Source organism: Gorilla gorilla, chromosome 1 (assembly GCF_029281585.2).
Source record: "Gorilla gorilla gorilla isolate KB3781 chromosome 1, NHGRI_mGorGor1-v2.1_pri, whole genome shotgun sequence".
NCBI classification, from domain to species: domain Eukaryota; kingdom Metazoa; phylum Chordata; class Mammalia; order Primates; family Hominidae; genus Gorilla; species Gorilla gorilla.
In genome coordinates, this window is record NC_073224.2 from 144,918,660 (window position 1) to 144,937,712 (window position 19,053).

The 19,053-nt window shown below is 40.6% G+C and overlaps 1 protein-coding gene and 1 long non-coding RNA gene across 3 annotated transcripts in view; one reads left to right on the forward strand and one right to left on the reverse strand.

The window, feature by feature from the left end:
* Positions 1-11,728, forward strand: part of ALG14 (ALG14 UDP-N-acetylglucosaminyltransferase subunit) — a 90,050-nt gene extending 78,322 nt beyond the window's left edge. Inside the window, exons 5-6 of one of the 2 annotated variants that reach the window (XM_055352753.1) lie at positions 10,903-10,943; positions 11,230-11,728. In XM_055352753.1, the coding sequence (XP_055208728.1) occupies positions 10,903-10,943; positions 11,230-11,460 (272 nt within the window). In that variant the 3' untranslated portion in view covers positions 11,461-11,728. The remainder of the gene's footprint in view (positions 1-10,902; positions 10,944-11,229) is intronic. The other variant, XM_004026172.4, reaches the window with a different exon arrangement.
* A 2,753-nt stretch (positions 11,729-14,481) lies between these two features.
* LOC101136314 (uncharacterized) overlaps positions 14,482-19,053 on the reverse strand; it is a 52,847-nt gene continuing 48,275 nt past the window's right edge. Inside the window, exon 5 of the long non-coding RNA XR_010130388.1 lies at positions 14,482-15,115. This is a non-coding gene — a long non-coding RNA (uncharacterized lncRNA). The remainder of the gene's footprint in view (positions 15,116-19,053) is intronic.

Genomic DNA, 19,053 nt, shown 5'->3' on the forward strand with positions numbered 1-19,053 from the left:
TAATTTTGCAAAATGCCACATGTAGACTCTATACCTAGCAAGTGGCAGTTTCCCAGAAAATGTCAATGTGTTTCCCTTACTCCTCAAGCTGAAGGAAAGGGATTGACCTAAATTATTCCCTGAGGCTTCATCTAGCTCTAGCTGTCTGTGCTTTTGAGAAGCCACTTACTTCAGGGTGTGGAGAAAACAAAAGGAAAAAATACTGGGTTAGTAGGGTTTAAAACCCTCTGTGAAAACATTTCAGAGTTGAAAACACAATGAAAACAAAAAAAGATCAAGAAGCCAGGAAATCATCACCTTGGTCCAGAGAACAGGAAAACTAAAAGATTCGGTTTCCTCAACTGAAAGTAGGAGCAGCCAGGAAGGTTGGGAAAACAATGTTTGGTTAGCCTGATAAAGATCTGTAGTGATGATGCTAAGCAGGCATGGCCTGACCATTCCAACCAAAAAAATGTTTAGGTCTTTATTTATGTATTTGTTTTTCATGATGGAACATCAGGGCAAGAAAATGAAATACCAACCCAGTGTGGCATTGACAACCTCTGAGCTCTTTTGTCTTCCCTGCAGTTACAGTCAGGGAACCAGCCATGAACATGCATGGAACGTGCAGACTGTGTAGCACGTTGGGTCTGTAGGATGCTACTGACATGCACTGAAACCAAAGCTGTGCATACCTAAGTTGTAGAGGGGATTTTGGAGCCTGATGTCTGGATGTCTGCACTGCTTATAGCTTAGCCCAAACCCCAAAAATCAGCATGCTCGCAAGTAGGCTGGGAAGTCTAGTACAAGGGCAAAATTGACAACTCTTGTTTTGAAATGGACAAGCTCAGGCTTATTCATCATGTCATCAGACTTGTTCACCATGTTATGGCTACAGACCTTCAAGGCCATTTGGCCATGGTCTGAGAAGTTAACTACAGGGTCACTGCAGATCCTGAGTAGGGGAAGCTCAGGAATCCTTTAGGCATCCACCGTTGGTGGAAGTCCAGAAAATACTGCCCTTGGTAATCAGGCTTCTTCTATCTTTATACATGTATAAATATATATAAATTATAAATATCTTTATATATTATATAAATGTATATAAATATGTAAAGATATAAAAATATATAATTATTTATATTTAATATATTTATATATTTAAATATAAATATTTAAATGTCTTTATATATAAATATAAATATAAGATTTAAAATATATTTATATATTTATATAAAGATAGAAGGAGCCTGATATATATAAATATATAAATATAATATATATTTATATAAAAAGATAGAAGAAGCCTGATTACCAAGAGCACTATTTTCTGTGACCCTTCCTCAATTTTTGCCCTGCCCAGTCTACTCCAAGTGATATATATGACTGGAAGACAAAGAGACCAAAGTGGATGGCTGGGTTACTGTTATCTGGTATCCCCTGAAGGGTAGGCTAAGTCATGCCAGGTCAATGCTATGCCTCTGACAGAGTAACAGGACTTGAGGACAAGATTAGCACAGCCCACATAGTCTATGTGTTTCATAAGGCTCTGGCCTTTGTTTCACACAGTACTCTTAAAGTTTGAAAAATGCCGCAAGTATACTACTTTATTCTTTGATGGATAATAATAGCTACCATTTATTGACACATTACCGTGGAGCAAGCACTGGGTTAAATGCTTTACATGTGTTATCTTATTTAATCTCCCCAGCAGATACCATTTCCCCTGTGTTACATTTGCTTCTGGTTTGGTTAGCATTCCCCATCCCTAACATTCTCCACTTCACCACTACCAATTCCCAAGAAGAGAATATGTTAGAACTGACTCTCCACCTCCCACTAAGAACTGGCAGGACCAATTCTGTCTTGCCCTGCATCTTTGTTTAGGTAATTCACTACAAGAAGTTCAGAACCCTGAGATACAGTTTCATCCTGGCATAACATTTCTATTTAGCTATAATCTGTCTCAAGCTCCCCCTCCTCTTCAACCCCCAAACCCTTCTGTTGGTCTTCAGTAACTTAGAGTCAGTCCACAAAATCTTCATTTGTCATCCTCTTTACTGCCTCTTGCTCTTATCAGTATCTGATTCTGCCTAGAATACCCTACCAATTCATCAGATACTTGCTTGTAAGTAAGTCACCTCCTCAGGAAAGTCTTTGTCTTCTATATCACCCCATTTCCTTATCCTGCTTTTCAGTCAACGACAGGCAAACAATAGTGAACCCGTAAGATTATAATGGAGCTGAAAAATTCCGATCACCTGGTGACATCATAGATGTCCTAATGTAGCACTGGTAAACAAGTCTACTGCACTGCCAGTCATGTAAAAGTATAGCACATATAATTATGTACAGTGCGTAATACTTGATAATAGATAACTATATTACTGGCTTATTTCCTATACTATACTTTGCATCATTATTTTATAGTGTACTCTTTCTACTTATTTAAAAAAAAAGAGATTAACTGTAAAACAACTTCAGGCAGGTCCTTCAGGAGGTATTCCAGAAGAAGGCATTGTTCTCATAGGAGATGACAGCTCCATGCGTGTTAGTGGCCCTGAAGACCTTTCAGTGGGACAAGATGTGGAGGTGGAGGACAGTGATATTGATGATTCTGATGCTGTGTAGGCCTAGGGTAATGTGTGCGTCTGTGTCTTAGTTTTTAACAAAGAGGCTTAAAAGTTAAAAAAAAAAAGATATAAAAAATCTTTTTGTTCACCTGTACAATGTGTGTTTTAAAGTAAATATTTCTACAAAAGTCAAAGTTTTTTCAAAAATTTAAAAGTTTATAAAGTAAAAAAAGTTACAGTAAGCTAAAGTTAATTTATTATTGAAGAAAGAACAAAAATTTTTTCATAAACTTATTGTAGCCTAAGTGTACAGTGTTCATAAATTCTACCATAGTGTACAGGAATGTCCTGGACCTTCACACTCACTCACCACTCACTGACTCACCTAGAGAAACTTCCATTCCTACAAGCTCCATTCATGATAAGTCCCCTATACAAGTGTCCCATTTTCTGTCTTTCATACAGTATTTTTACTATACTTTCTCTATGTTTAGATGTGTTTAGATCTACAAATATTTAACCATGTGTTATAGTTGCCTACAGCATTCAGTATAGTAGCATGCTGTGCAGGTTTGTGGTCTAGGAGAAGTAGTAGGCTATACAATTTAGCGTAGGTGTAACATCCAGATTTTTATAAGTATACCGTGTGATGTGCACACACAGTGAAATCACCTAATAATGCATTTCTCAGAAAGTATCCCCATTGTTAAGCAACACATGACTACATATCTGTTATTTTCTGCCTACTCACTGGAATGTAAACCTTACAAGGGCAAGGGCTTTTGTTCACTAATAAATCCCTAATGCGCAGAACAATACCTGTCATATTATCTTTGCTCAATAAAATATTTGTTGAATAAATGAATTCATGACAGGGGAAACTGAGACATAGCATGGGTAAGTAAACTGTCCCAGGTCACATTGCTGTTAAGCAGCCAACCAGGGTCTGCATGATTGCAAAGCCTTGGTGCATAAGCACCATGTTATTCAGCCTCTTGATGGATTATGTCAATGCACAACAAGCAGGAATATTCTGACCAGACCAGAATAATCGATAGAGCGAGTTAGAGGGAACTTATCAACTGGGCAAGATCCTACAGAACCAAAGTTTACTGTTCTTCTCAGTTATTTATTTGATTAAATTGGAAAGTTTTTTTGAGTTGTCACCAAGCAAAATGCAAGTAACTAATATTTGAGGATGAGCCAATAAATTCAGTATCCTTAAAACATTAATGCATTAGCCTAAATGAAAACAATTTATAACTTGCTTACCTTTTTGGTATGGTTTAAAAGAAGATGAAAGCTATTCTGGGTAAAGAGAAATCGGCAAGTGGCTAGATGACTGTAGTACGTTCACGCAGTGGCACAATTGTGCCTTTGTAGAAACATGGAATGGATGTAGTTGTATACGTGGAAAAGTAGACCCCAAAATGCTGTATACACAATGATGACATCTCTGAAAATTCTGTGACCAATAGAATTGTAAGAGACCTTGGGTTCATAGATAGTCAGGGATTCGAGGGTTTAGAATTTATTTGGTGATTTAATGTTGGTCTTGATATTTTGATGTTTCTGTTTAACTGTTACTCCTCAGATGATTAAATAAACATAAAAAAAGAAGAAATACAATGTACCATCATGTGAGCCAGGCAAATACGTCATCCCCATCTGCTGCACATCCTTTTCCTTCCTGCTGTCCACCTCCACTGATCGCTGACATTCAGCACCGCCTTTCCCAGGCTTCAGCCTGGCCTTCCTGTCCCCTGACTATAACCTCTGCATGTTATATACCACCTGACTCCAACTGCATTTTCTTCTTTACTCCCTTGATTACTCTCAGATTCTTCTCTTTCTAGTTGCCTGAGGCTTTTGTCCCACTGCTTTTGCCCTCCTGTCTTAGATAAGTCCTTTTGCTTATCCTTTCCGTACCCTGGAGCACTCTCACAGCCTCTTTTTGCTGTGCGGTCGCCATCCATGTTTTGCCCTGTCTGACTCCTATGCCCATGGTCCAGTGCTTTTAGCCCTGTCTGAGGAAATCCTGTGACTGCTCCGATGTGATCTGGCCCCCTCTGTCTCTACATCTGCTGCTCTCAAATCTTTGTTCCTCCCATCTAGTTAGGGTTCTTGATAGCAAACTATAGAAATCTACTCTGGCTGATTGAAACAGAAGAAGGATTTAGTGAAGGCTATTGAGAACTCTTGGAATTACCAGCAATGTCAATTAAGCAGGCTTAGAAAATATAGAGGGACAAAGTGGGAACTGAGCAGCCAGAACCATGAATGAAATTCTATGGCCACAGAGCTGGTTTCAGGAGATGCTGCTGCTACTATTGCTGAACAGTGAACGCTGCAGCTGGCACCACTGGCACTGGATGCTGGACCCCTGCCAGCAGTACCTTTGCTACCAGGAAAGAGCCTCCTCCAGCCCTGCCCCTCTGTAGCACTAGCTCCTGGTCAGATCTAGGCAGAAATAGCTGGGCAAGTCACTGGCCCATCTACTAGCTGTAAGGAGGCCTAGAAAGGAGTATCTCACTTCTGCTGTGAGAAAGGGGCTCTGCCTGCAACCACAGCTCATACACTGGGAAATTGCTTAAACAAATTCTAGACAGGAACAAAACAAAGAAAAAAAAAGACCACATGGTCCATTCCTGATCCATAATAATTGTTGTATTAAACTTTCCACAACTTCCTTAAATCCTGAAAGCTACTTCTTCCAACCTCTCACTCAGCAAGAACTCTGGTATATAGTTTAACGCAAAATTAAACTTTAGAGATCACAGATTTATACACAAAGATGTTCATAACAATATGATTTAGAATAACAAAAAAGGAGTCAGCCTAAATTTCCAACAATAACCATTTCCATTAACAAGAGAATGGTTAAATGAGTTATGAGATCTCCATAGGATTAAATATATGCAGTCATTAAAAACCGTGAGTTTTTAAAAAGTATTTTAAAAACAAATATAACTAAAATTAACTTTACTAATATTATGTATAAGCTCTCACAATTGCAAATATGCATATATGAACATATATTAGAGTATAAATATATACAAAGACGTAAGTTAGAAGAGAATACACCAAAATGTTAAGATTGGTGAGATTAAAAGGATTGTGTTCTTTTTTGTGCTTCTCTGTATTTTTCACACTGAGATGAAAAGTTAATATTTAAAAGAGGGGCAAACTTTCTATGCCACTATTTTTATCTTTTATCATATTCTCAGTACAACTTTTCCCAAACCAACCTCATGAACCAAATACTCTGAATACTTACTGTTTTCTCCTGGTATTGAAAGAACTTACCCTTTTCTATGTGGTCATTTCCTCCTTCACTATCAGTTTGTTCTCACTGATCTTTATGTTCACATGTAGATCATTCATTCCATTCTGTAAACCCTTTCCCCAGCCCTGCTTGGCCCATCCAGCTGACACCTGAGCTCCCCTCTCCCACAGCATGCTTACTTTTCCCCTGCCCTGTATTTTGGTCCAATGACTCACTGAAATAGCCATCTCTGAGGTTTCCATTACTCTTCTCTTGACCAAATCTGAAGATCTTTTCTCTGTCTCTATCTTTGTAGCTCTGCTACCTGCAAGAAATGGTATTGATCATTTCATCATCTTTGACACACTTTTAGGGATAGGCAAGGGACCTTGTGGTTTTCTTCTTCTTTGTCTAACCATTCTTAAAGCATTTTCCTGACTTTGCTTCCTGTTCAGCTTTACAGCCAAGCTTCTTCTCTTTCTTTCTTTATTGACAATTCCTACATGTCAGTGTTTTCTCCCTTCCTCATTTCCCCATTTACCTGTCTACATAATGGAGCCAATACCCTATAAACAGAGGCATTGATTTTGACAGAACCCTTGACCTCCATGTAGGCTACCTACCCGAGCCAGCAGTGGGCTCCAGTTCTCTACCTTCATCCATGGCCCCAGGAGCTCAATAAAGCTTTCCCTGCAGCTGTGTTCCTACAGTTCATGACCTCTCTCCAGCCTTCACCTCCATCAGCAAGAGGCTATCAGAAAGTCTGTGTTTGGGCCAGTGCCTTAGAGTTGGACTCTGCTTCTCTGTCCAGTCTCTTAAAATTGAAGCCTTAATTGGACTCTTCAGCTGCTCTTACCTTCATATGCTCTCTCGGGTCACCCTCAACTCCGTGATCTCTGACCTACAAACCAACCCAGGATGCCAAAGTTCTTAGCCCATATTTGGCGGGGGTGTTTTACTGGATCAGGAGTCAAATTCAGACTATTCAAGTTAAATACATCTTTTCTATGTATTTACTTATTTTTCTTATCCATGAGTTTCCTGAAAATATGTCTTTTCATACATGCAGAATGTTTTGTTTCAGCCAATGGGACTTGACCTGTGGTGACCCAAATCTACAGAACAACAATCCTTTTGAAACTGCTCTTGATCCTTGATCTGGCTCATCTATGCTCATGACCTTGTATTTATATCAGTCCTGTCCTCTTTCCATTTTCTAAACCCATAACATATTATTTTTAGTATCTTAGACTTCCTGCTTTTAGAGAAGTTTATTTATTGATTTGTTAATCATCCAACAGACACATATTGAACCCCTACTGGTTGGTGCTGCACATGGTCATAGGCCAGTCAGGGAGTTGAACAAAACAAAGGGCTGTGTCACTTAGTATGCTTCTTATTGCCAGTGACAGAAATCCTGATTCGAATGATTTAAGCAGAAATAGAATGTATTCCCTCACCTACCTGGCAAGTCTAGGGACAGATCTGGTTTCCTTCAGGCACAGCTGGATTCATGGATCGTAATGCTGCCTTTGGGACCTGGCCTGTCTTCATCTCTCGGCTCTGCTCTGCTTTGTGATGGCTTCATTCTCAAGCTGTCTACATGGTGGCAAAATGGATGTCAATAGCACCAAGGCCACATCCTCCTCAGTTCCAGAACAGTAGAAAATGTGCGGCTTTCTCAGCAGCTCCAGCAAGTGTTCTGCTAAGTCTTGTGGTTTCTGACTGGACTGTGTGCTCTTCCCTGAACCAGTGACTTTCACCAGGGGAATTCGATGCTCTGATTGGTCAGACTGGAGTCATACATCCTCTCCTTACAGCTGGGTGTGGAGTCAGGTCTACACAAGCACTTAAATTGAGAGCGAAGGATACAGTGGTTCGTTCCCGAGGAAAAGGTGATGGATGTGGGATGGTTAAAAAAAAAAAAAAAAAAAAGGGCCAGGCGCAGTGACTGATGCCTGCAATCCCAGCACTTTGGGAGGCCAAGACAGGAGGATCATGAGGTCAAGAGATCGAGACCATCCTGGCCAACATGGTGAAACCCCGTCTCTACTAAAAATACAAAAATTAGCTGGGTGTGGTGATGCATACCTGTAATCCCAGCTACTCGGGAGGCTGAGGCAGGAGAATCACATGAACCAGGGAGTCAGAGGTTGCAGTGAGCCGAGATTGTGCTACTGCACTATAGCCTGGTGACAGAGCAAGACTCTGTCTCAAAAAAAGAAAAAAAGAAAAAAAAAAGCTGTCAGTCAACCACATAAGTGTATGGTTAGAATTACAGATGGTCAAGTTTGGCAAAGGAAACATTTGAGTCAATATAGGGTAAGCAAAGACCCACTCCTTCTATACTCCCTTGCTTCTTCCTTTCTTTCTTCCTTTCAGCAAAATTTAGTGAATGGCTGCTTTGTTCTAGGTGCGGAGTATACACTGTTCTAGAAGTGGACTCTGCCCATAAGGAGCTTACAGAGTAGTTAGGAAGAGAGATGGCCCAGGTGGTGGTGTGAGACACATTCACTGATAATTTATATTTTGAGAAATGGAAGTATGAAGAGTATTTCTGTGTTTTTTAAAATTAAAAAGACAGTTCCAATCATTATATCATTTAACATCTTTACTTAGACTGTCTCAGTGAGTTCTGCTTTGTTCAATGCTTGGAATAAGTCTCTCTGGTATGCTTCTTTGAATAATGAAGACTCCATAATCCACTTTTATTTTTTTGCCTAGGCTGCTGCAAAAAGAGGTAAAACCTTTGTGTAATTAAAAGTAGCTTTCCTTAGATTAGGTTTCCTTTGAGATTAGTTTGCTTTTTTTTTTCAGTCCTTGATTTATGGGTTTGTGGTTTTATTGTACCAGGGACTTTTGTAGTAAGGTGCTTCCAAATATACGGATGCAAGAGAGATAAACAAAATACCTTTGATTTACACTTTTATCTTAACAGTCTCTACTTCTGACCTGTGGCAGGTTGTTAATGCATTTCCCAGCAATGCCAGTCATTTCCCTTCCCATGTACAGACATCTCTAGCTGTGTATACATAGTTTGTATAGAGAGAGTTGACTAGATGTTGAAATGAACACGTGGATTTGTGCATTTTTTTAAAGAGGAACAAATGTGAAATTCTCTCTGTGACATTCAAGATCCAGCAATCCTTGCGTTATTTTTTAGCTGCAGTTTTTATTTTGTTCTGTATTATTGAAACACAAATAATCACAATAAAGCAACACAAATAATCCAAGGATTAGGGAGTGCATTAATAGAGTGGTTGTCAACTGGAGACATTTGGCAGTGATTGGAGTCATTCTTGGTTGTCTTGATTACTGGAATCTTGTGGGTAGAGGCCAGGGATGCTGTGAAGCACGCTAAGTAAGATGCACAAGACAGGCCCCCATAACTAAAATATCCAGTCCAAAATATTAGTAGTGCCTGGCAATAATTGGATTTTTGGAATTCTCAACATTGAAAAGATTCAGAGCAAGTTTGTAATTTAGGTTTAAGACAAAGATAGAGGAAAATTGTAGAGTTATAGAACCCTGAAAGACATTTAGTCCAGCCTACCCATTTTCTAGTAAGGTAACTGCTAGAAATAAAAAAAAAGTGACCCGAAGCAACGTAACTCCTTCACCTCCTAAACATGTGATCAAGCAACTTGCCCAACTTCTGTGTGCCTGCCTTTTCTCCTCTGCAAAAAGGGATGATACAACTTGCTTGTGCTCACTTTGGCAGCACATATACTAAAATTGGAATGATACAGTTATTAAAAACAAAAAAAAGAAAAACAAAAAAGAGAACTTGTCTCAAATTATGATTGCTGTGACGATTAATTAAAATGTAATACACATAAAATGTTTAGTACAGTACTTGGCCATAGTGCGTTGTGAATAAATAGCAGTGGTGAGGGCCGAGGTGGTGATTGTTCTTTACGCTGTTGCCCGGAATCACAGAGCTGGTTTGCAGTTTGTTTAACCTTGTTCCCCTGACTCTCAGTTCCATTTTCTATTACACTGCCGTGGGGGACTTTGAAGAAGGGTTATAGGGGCAACTTAATGGAGATCAAAGACCAGTCTGGACAGCAGCTTAGTAGCTGGTAATTCAAGGGAAAGTCTGAAGACAAATTCTCCATAAAAGACAGAAAGGGGATTTGTAGATGGTAGGTAGAGAGCTTTGAGGAAGACATAAGGAAGACTGGTCTCATCTAAAACAGACTCTTTTCCCAAAGCTCTGTGAATGGTGTTTCAGGTGGTCACACCTCCTGGTGGAGCCTAGACCAGGTGACCTTTTTCAAACCCTACAGCCCTGACCATGTTCACATGGAGGCAAGATGGCTCTCTTTCTGTCGGGGAGAGTCCTTGAATTGTTGGGGTGGTATAAACAATATAGACAGTATATATGGGAACCTTTTCAACTCTAAGATTCTCTGGTGCTAAGTTTTGTGGACCTTAGGCTGGTAAGATCATGTGACACAGAGCATGCCCAATAGATATGTGTAGACAATCGCAAACCTCTTGTTTTATGGTTTGTGGAATAAAGTGCTTTATTAGATTTTACTAATTCAGTCAACATGAGCATATAATTAAGATGTTGTGTAAAATGCTTTTTCCTCTGAAAACAGTAATATCTTACCAACAATTCTCTGAAACAGGTTTTCTCTTATTTTCTTCAATGGCTTATAAAAATTCAGCTGGGCTCGGTGGCTCATGCCTGTAATCCCAGCACTTTGGGAGGCCAAAGTGGGCGGATCATGAGGTCAGGAGATTGAGACCATCCTGGCTAATATGGTGAAACCCCATCTCTACTAAAAATACAAAAAAAAATTAGCTGGGTGTGGTGGCGGGCGCCTGTAGTCCCAGCTACTCAGGAGGCTGAGACAGGAGAATCGCTTGAACCCAGGAGGCAGAGGTTGCAGTGAGCCGAGATCACGCCACTGCACTCCAGCCTGGACAACAGAGCGAGACTCCATCTCAAAAAAAAAAAAAATCTTCATAGTCAATTAAAGACATTTTCTCCCAAATCAAGAATAAGTTGGTACATTAAAGAAAACAGTGAATCTCAGTTGATTTTGTTTTCTGTATTTTTATGTGACATTCAAGGTCCACAGAGCAGTCAGAGAAGAGCAACACATGCCTGTCCGGTGAGTGCTGACTGAGCACCAGGAACTGTGCTAGAAGTTAGAAGTTAAGTGATTTACCCTGAGTCACACAGTTGGTAAGCAAGAGAGCCAAGACAACACAGCTCTGCCTGGCTCCAAAGTGCATGGGCTTAAACATGCGCTGTTTGCTGCATCCTGGTTCTTGACAGAGAAGGACTTATTAGAATCATAAGCAGATCCCCTCTGAGATCAGGCTGTTCTTAATGCAAAATGCCTCCCTTAGATTATTATTCTGTATTTTCATTTGACCTTCAACTTTTTCTTTCAGGTGTTGTGTAACGGACCAGGAACATGTGTTCCTATCTGTGTATCTGCCCTTCTCCTTGGGATACTAGGAATAAAGAAAGTGATCATTGTCTACGTTGAAAGCATCTGCCGTGTGGAAACGTTATCCATGTCCGGAAAGATTCTGTTTCATCTCTCAGATTACTTCATTGTTCAGTGGCCGGCTCTGAAAGAAAAGTATCCCAAATCGGTGTACCTTGGGCGAATTGTTTGACAAATGGCAACTGACTTCTTTAGAATTTTGCAGTTAACAGTAGTATGTACTCAGATTGGGGGGGAAAAAACCCTACATGTTTCTTGTAAAGGCGTCTGACAGTCCTGAGAATTATTGATGGTAAGGAATAAAAAATGTACAGATGACTCAGTGAAGAAACTGAGGCTTCTCTTATGAAACAAACATTGATAAACGTAACTACTAAATGTTTATGCCTCTGTAAACCAAATTTCTTTTCTAGATAAAAATATGTATTACTACCTGCAAATTTTCTTCTGGCTGTTTTAGTAGTATTTTTTTTTTACAGAACTAAATATAGAGTTTGTATGATTAGTAATATTTCCTGTCCTACAGCTTTTTTTTTTTTTTTGTAAAGTATTCTGCATTGTAAAAGAAGAGAAAAAAAAAGTATTTCTGAGTTTTGGTTCAGATACAAAAGGCTTTATTTCCTGTATGGAAACAGTGATGTCCCCAGTGAATCCTTTCAGCATAAAGGAAGCAGTTATATTAAATTGGCTTCATGACAATTTGCACTCCACAAGCCTCCAGAACCTTGAGCATAAACCAGTATCATTTTTTGTACTTCAGTCTTGCTTTTTGAGTAGTTGGCCTTAATACAGAGTATCTTTTAAAATCTCTTGTTTAGGCCAGCATGGCAGCTCACACCTGTAATCCCAGCACCTTGGGAGGCTGAGGCGGGTGGATCACTGGAGGTCAGGAGTTTGACACCAGCCTGACCAACATGGTGAAACCTTGTCTCTACTAAAAATACAAAAATTAGTCAGGCGTGGTGGCACATGCCTGTAATCCCAGCTACTTGGGAGGCTGAGGCAGGAGAATCGCTTGAACCCGGGAGGCAGAGGCTGCAGTGAGCCGAGATTGCACCATTGCACTCCAGCCTGGGTGACAAGAGTGAAACTTCGTCTCAAAAAAAAAAAAAAAAACGAAACTCAATGATGTAGGGACTGTTATTATTCCCATTTTACACATGACTTGTCCAAGATCACATGACTAGTAAGTAGCAAAGCCAGAATTCAAGTTCAGGTAAACCTGACTTCTTAGTGGGGCCAGTTTCACGGGTGTGTGGCCTGTGCAGTCACATAGAGTTCTGCACTGAAGAGGGCCTCCACTTGGTTTAATGTTCTGCTGTGACTCTCTTGAACTTCTGAATATTTTTTTAAACAATGAACTTATATTTTAGACCCTCTAAATTCTTTCGCTGGTCCTGCTTGAGACTGTGTTTCTAGTGGTGCCATGTCTACTGTAATAGAAGTACAATAGTTAGTGCAGTGCCTGGCCCAGGAGCTCCTCAAAAACAGGAATTCCATTTCCTTCCCTCTAACCTCTGCTTCTTTAACAAAGCAGCCAAAAAAAAAAAAAAAAAAGAAAAACAAAATAAAAAACAGAAAAGAGAAGATTCTCTCCTGTAGTATATATAGGTTTTTTCCTCTTAAATCTTTTGCTTTATAAGTATGATATAAATCTAATAAATAGTGATTAGTGAAGTGATTGAATTTTTGTGAAAAGAGACATGATTATCCACGATCATGTAAGATTAAAATCCTGAGGCTGATCCAGCCTTTTTTCTTCTTTTTTTTTAAAAAAACAAAAAAACAAAAAAAACAAAAAAACTGTCTTCTCTGAATCATGTAACAGGCGCATCTGTCAGCCGGACATCTTCCTAGGTTTTTGGTTGGAGAAATGTGTAGCCGAAGGTGTCTCAGAATGGTGACAACACTTTGCTGTCTGGATTTAGTGGGCCTGGGGCAGCCAAATGATAGTTCATTATGCTTTGATTTTAATCCTCAAATTTCAGTCACTGGTTGCTTCCCTGGAGTATCAGAGCATATTAGTATCATTCAACCAGGGGCTGAGGTGAAATAAGCCTTGACTGTTCTAGAGAGAAAGTGATTTTTTCAGGGACAACAGCATCTGCATTTTATTGCTGTTTAAGGCTTTCTCTGCTCTGTACTTTGTTCCCTGAGTGGCACTAGGTAAATGAATGGTAAGGGAAAGTGAACTGCATTTAGTGAATGCCTCTCTGTGCTGTGGGGCAGCTTCCCTGGGCCCCCACAGGTAATCCTGCTGCAGAGGCTTCTGTCAGGTCAGAGCTTACAAAGATCAGACCAGAGAGAATTGTAGAAAAGATGCTATAATTTTTTCCAGAAACATATGTCCCAGATGTTTTGCAGAGCCTTAACTTAAGACAGTGGTTAGCCTGGAATGTCAGAGAAAGAATGTGTATGTGTTATATCACCAAAAGTTTAGAAATATTATATCTTTCATAGGTTCAGGCTGCTGTGTACTCATTCAGAGCCAGGCTGAGGCATGTGTTATTGCATCTTCCTGATCATTCAGATTACTCTGGTAAACAAGTGCATGCTCTGCTCTGTGTTACTGTTATGGCTAATTTGAGTCCTCAAGGTCCCATTAGCAGAGGGGGCTGGTGGCACAATTTCCCTGCTGTGCATTTCCGTGACACTCAGAAAGATAGTGCTGTAGTCTCAACTCAAACTGAAGAAGATGAGTAGCTAGCTTGTCCCTTCCAATTTCTCTTAGAACACTCTGAATGCAACTTTTACTGTAGGAGACTGTTCATGAAAAAATTAATTGAATCAGTCTTCAAATGAGAGGCAGGGAAACCACACATCCTGCCCACACCTACTTCCCTGGAAGATTTCTATCTACAGTTCAGCTATCCTAAAAGGTCTCAGCAGCTTGCCAGGTCAGAATGTCTAACTGTTTCAAAAAGGATGCCCAAAAGTCATGACAGGAAACTTTAGCCTGGAACGAAGAGTGCTATGAAACCGTGTCAACAAGAGGAGTGGTGACAATTGTGAGTTGAATAGCAAGATGTCCTTGCTAGGAAGGAGATGACCCAAGCTTCCCCTTATAAAAGCAACTTGGAACACATCATTTTACCTTTCAAAGATACATGGTAAGTTAAAATTGAGAAACGTACCCTTTACTATACAGTTCCTTGGGTTGAATGAGTGCTTTATTTTTTTCTGAAAAGCCCCATCCCCCAAAAGGCATTTGATAGCAATGTATTAAGCACCTTTTACCAACAATAAGAACATCATTGTAAGTGTTAAAGAAAATTGTCCTTCTCCCTACAGGTCAGCGTTTGAGCCTCACGGGGTTTCTTCCCATGATTTCAGCCCTGGCGCACAATGAGCAGACACCCAAATCTTGTCCGCCTTCGACATTCTTTTGTTAGGGCCCATCCCTCTAGCACTCTAAAAACAAATCATCTACAACTGTGTTCTTGCTGCCCACTCATTTTAAACATGAATTTGACATAGCTCCTCCTTTTCGCACTGGAGTAGTTAACTAATGCTAGCCCACTAGCTTCTATCATGTCCCTCAAGCAACAAACTTTGGAATCATTTTTGCTTTTTCACTCTTTCCTTACCCAAATTATAATTGGTTGCCTTTTTTGTTTCATTATCCCCAGAATTTTCTCTTGTCTTCCTCTTCTCTCCTTGAAATTACTTTTACTGTTCCTCTCCTTTGTCCTCACCTATTGATTCTGCCTTTGACTTAGTTCATATCTACCCTTTCCTTTTCAGTCCCATAGTTACAACCTAAGCCAGCTCTTCAACAAAAATTTCTTGCTTGATGAGCACGTTTTATTGAGGAACTGAGGAAACACCTGTGGAAGGAACAAATGAATGATTTTGTTAATTACTTATGTTTGTCTTCAGAGACTTCACCTCATGCTAGTTCTGTATACTTGTTTCACTTTTTTCTTTCTTTTCTTTCTTTTTTTTTTTTTTTGAGACAGTCTCACTCCATCACCCAGGCTGGAGTGCAGTGGTGCAATCTCACCTTACTGGCTCACTGCACCCTCTGCCTCCTGGCTTCAAGCGATTCTTGTGCCTCAGCCTCCCGAGTGGCTGGGATTACAGGCATGCACCACCACACCTGGCTAATTTTTGTATTTTTAGTAGAGACAGGGTTTTACCATGTTGGCCAGGCTGATCTTGAACTCCCAACCTCAGGTGATCCACCCACCTTGGCCTCCCAAAGTGCTGGAATTACAGGTGTAAGCCACACGTCCGGCCCTTGTTCCACTTTTTATAATATTTACACCACAGAGAGGTTAAGTAATTTATTAAAGATTATAGAACTAGAAAGTGACAAACTCAGATCTGAACCAAGGCATTCTAGCTCCAGCCAGGCTTACCTTAATAGCTACGTTAGGTTTTTTTTTTTTTTAAAGAAAAAAGAAAAAATGTCCTCGAAAGGAAATAAATGGGGTAACAGGGTACTATGACGGAGTAGAAGGTATTTGGTGTTCTAGATAGGGAAATCAGGAAAGGCCTTTCTAAGAAAGTGGTATTTTACCTGAGTTCCAAAGGATAATGCCTTAAATATTTGTCCTCCTTCTACTTCACTCCCAACTTAGATTTTGCCTCACCCACAGTCTTTGTCTTCATTTAGCTTGAGCAAATTCTCTAAATAACTCTGTGACATAGCCACCCATACCAAAGGTTAGTGCTGAGTTATATACCATCGAATTGCAGTCCTTGTTCTTAGAAACACCTGTGGAAGGAATAATGAATGCTATTGCTGATTATTTATGTTTGTCTTCAGGGACTGGACCTCATTCTAGTTTTGTATCCTTGTTCCACTTTTGATAGTATTTACACCACAGCTCTGTACAAAACATAGGCACTAATTAAATACATAAATTATTTGGCCAGGCATGGTGGCTCACGCCTGTAATCCCAGCACTTTGGGAGGCCAAGGTGGGTGTATCACAAGGTCAGGAGTTCAAGACCAGCCTGGCCAAGATGGTGAAACCCCATCTCTACTAAAAATACAAAAAATTTGCCGGTGTGGTGGCGGGCGCCTGTAATTCCAGCTACTCGGGAGGCTGAGGCAAATAATTGCTTGAACCAGGGAGGCGGAAGTTGCAGTGAACTGAGATGGCACCACTGCACTCCAGCCTGGGGGACAGAGCGAGACTCCACCTCAAAAAAAAAAAAAAAAATTATAGCCTCAGACTTGTCTAGGCTCACTTCAGTTATATTTTGTCTAGACCAGTGCTTCACAAACGTTTTGATCTCAGGACCTCATTATACTAAAAAATTATTGAAAACTGGCTGGGCACAGTGTTTCACACTTGTAATCCCAGCACTTTGGGAGGCCGAGGTGGATGGATCACCTGAGCCCAGGAGTTTGAGATCAGCCTGGGCAACACAGTAAAACCCCATCTCTACAAAAAAATACAAAAATTAGCCAGGCATGGTGATGCACACCTATAGTTCCAGCTACTTGGGAGGCTGAGGTGGTAGGATCACTTGAGCCTGGGAGGTGGAGGTTGCAGTGAGCCGAGATCATGGCACTGCACTCCAGCCTGGGTGACAGAGTGAGACCCTGCCTCAGAAAAAAAAAAAAAAAAATCCCAATGAGCTTTTGTTTGTGTGAGCTATATTTGTCAATATTTACCATTGTAGAAATTAGACAAAAATTTTAAACACAAGAATATAAAAGGACATATTCCATTGGCTGTCAGAACAATATCATCACACATCTTGTAGCATCTGGAAAACTATACCATCATAAGAATGACAAGGAAAAGGCAAATAACATCTTAATATTACTATGAAAATAGTTTTGACCTCATAAACCCCTAAAAACGTCTTGAAGACTCCCCGGGACCTTGGACCACATTTTAAGAACTGCTGCTTTACATAATGTCACATCAGTGAATTCATCTCTTCTTTTTTTAAAATAGAGACAGGGTTTCACTATGTTGTCCAGACTGGTCTCAAACTCCTGGTCTCAAGGAATCCTCCTATCTTGGCCTTCCAAAGTGCTGGAATCACAGGCATGCGGCACTGCGCCCGGCCTATCTCCTCTTTAGTCAGTCAGTGATCTGTGTATTAGTTTTATTGCTGTGTAAAAAATTGCCACACATATATTGGCTTAAAACAATACATTATCTCATAGTTCTGTAGGTTAGAAATCAAGGCAAAGACGGTTTTCTGCTCAAGATCTCAAAAGGCTGAAATCAAGATGATGGCCAAGGCTGAGTTCTGATCTGCAACTCTGAATCCTTTTTCAGGTACATTCAGATGGTTGTTGGCAGAATTCAGTTCCTTGCAGTTGTAGGATTTGTGGTGGCCTGCTTCCTATCTTTTAAGGACTCACATGACTGAGTCAGTATAATCTCCCTTTTGATTAATTCAAGGTCAACTGATTAGGATCATAATTACGTCCCTTTTGCCATGTTAATGTAACATAATCAGAGGAATGACATGTCATGATATTCACAGATCCCACCCATACTTACGGATAGTAGATTATCCAGGGCATGTAAATCAGGGGGTGGAATATTAGGGGACATCTTTTTTTTTTTCTTTAAGACGGAGTCTCACTCTGTCACCCAGGCTGGAGTGCTGTGGTGCAATCTCAACTCACTGCAACCTCTACCTCCCTGGTTCAAGCGATTCTCGTGCCTCAGCCGCCTGAGTAGCTGGGATTTCAGGAGTGCACCACCAGCCCGGCTAACTTTTGTATTTTTAGCAGAGATGGGGTTTCACCATGTTGGCTGGGCTGGTCTCGAACTCCTGGGCTCAAGTGATCCGCCCACCTCGGCTTCCCAAAGTGCTGGAATTACAGGCGTCAGCCACCATGCCCGGTCTGGGGACCATCTGAGACTTCTGCCAACCACAATCAGCCAGATGTTTTTTGTTTTGTTTTGAAAAAATAATAATAATAACCTTTCACTTGGGCCACCAAACTCCTACCTTAGTATCCAAGTTCTCTAATTTTTTTTTTAATATGGGAAATCCACATCTCCCAAACTCTATCCCTTTTCTGGCAAGTTACTTGACCTTTCTGTAAAATAAGCATAATGTACCTGCGTTAGAGTTGTAGTGAGCACTAAACATTCAGATGATGTATGTACTGTGTTTAGCACAGAGCCTGCTAAATAGTAAGCCCTCAAGCCCTCAGTCACATTTGTCTCCATCAGTGGTAGCTCCCCTGGTGTGTTAAGGAGGCTCTTCTTTCTTTTTTTTTTTTTTTTTTTTTTTTGAGACGGAGTCTCGCAGTCTCTCTCTGTCGCCCAGGCAGGAGTGCAGTGGCGCGATCTCGGCTCACTGCAAGCTCCGCCTCCTGGGTTCACGCCATTGTCCTGCCTCAGCCTCCCGAGTAGCTGGGATTACAGGCGCCTGCCACCACGCCCGGCTAATTTTTTTTTTTTTTTTTTTTTTTTTTTTTTTAGTAGAGACAGGGTTTCACCGTGTTAGCCAGGATGGTCTCCATCTCCTCACCTCGTGATCCGCCAGCCTCGGCCTCCCAAAGTGCTGGGATTACAGGCGTGAGCCACTGCGCCCGGCCAGGAGGCTCTTTTTAAACTAAGGGCAGCAACCCCCTAGGGTGGCTATAGTCCAAGAAAACCCAGAAAATACATGCTGCCAAGGATCTGGAGAAATTGGAGCCCTCCTACATTGCTGGTAGGAATGTAGAATGGTGCAGCAGCTGTGGAAAACAGTTCAGCAGTTTCACAAAAATCAAACATAGAGTTATCATATGACCCAGCAATTCTACCCATAGGTGTATATACCCTGGAGAAGT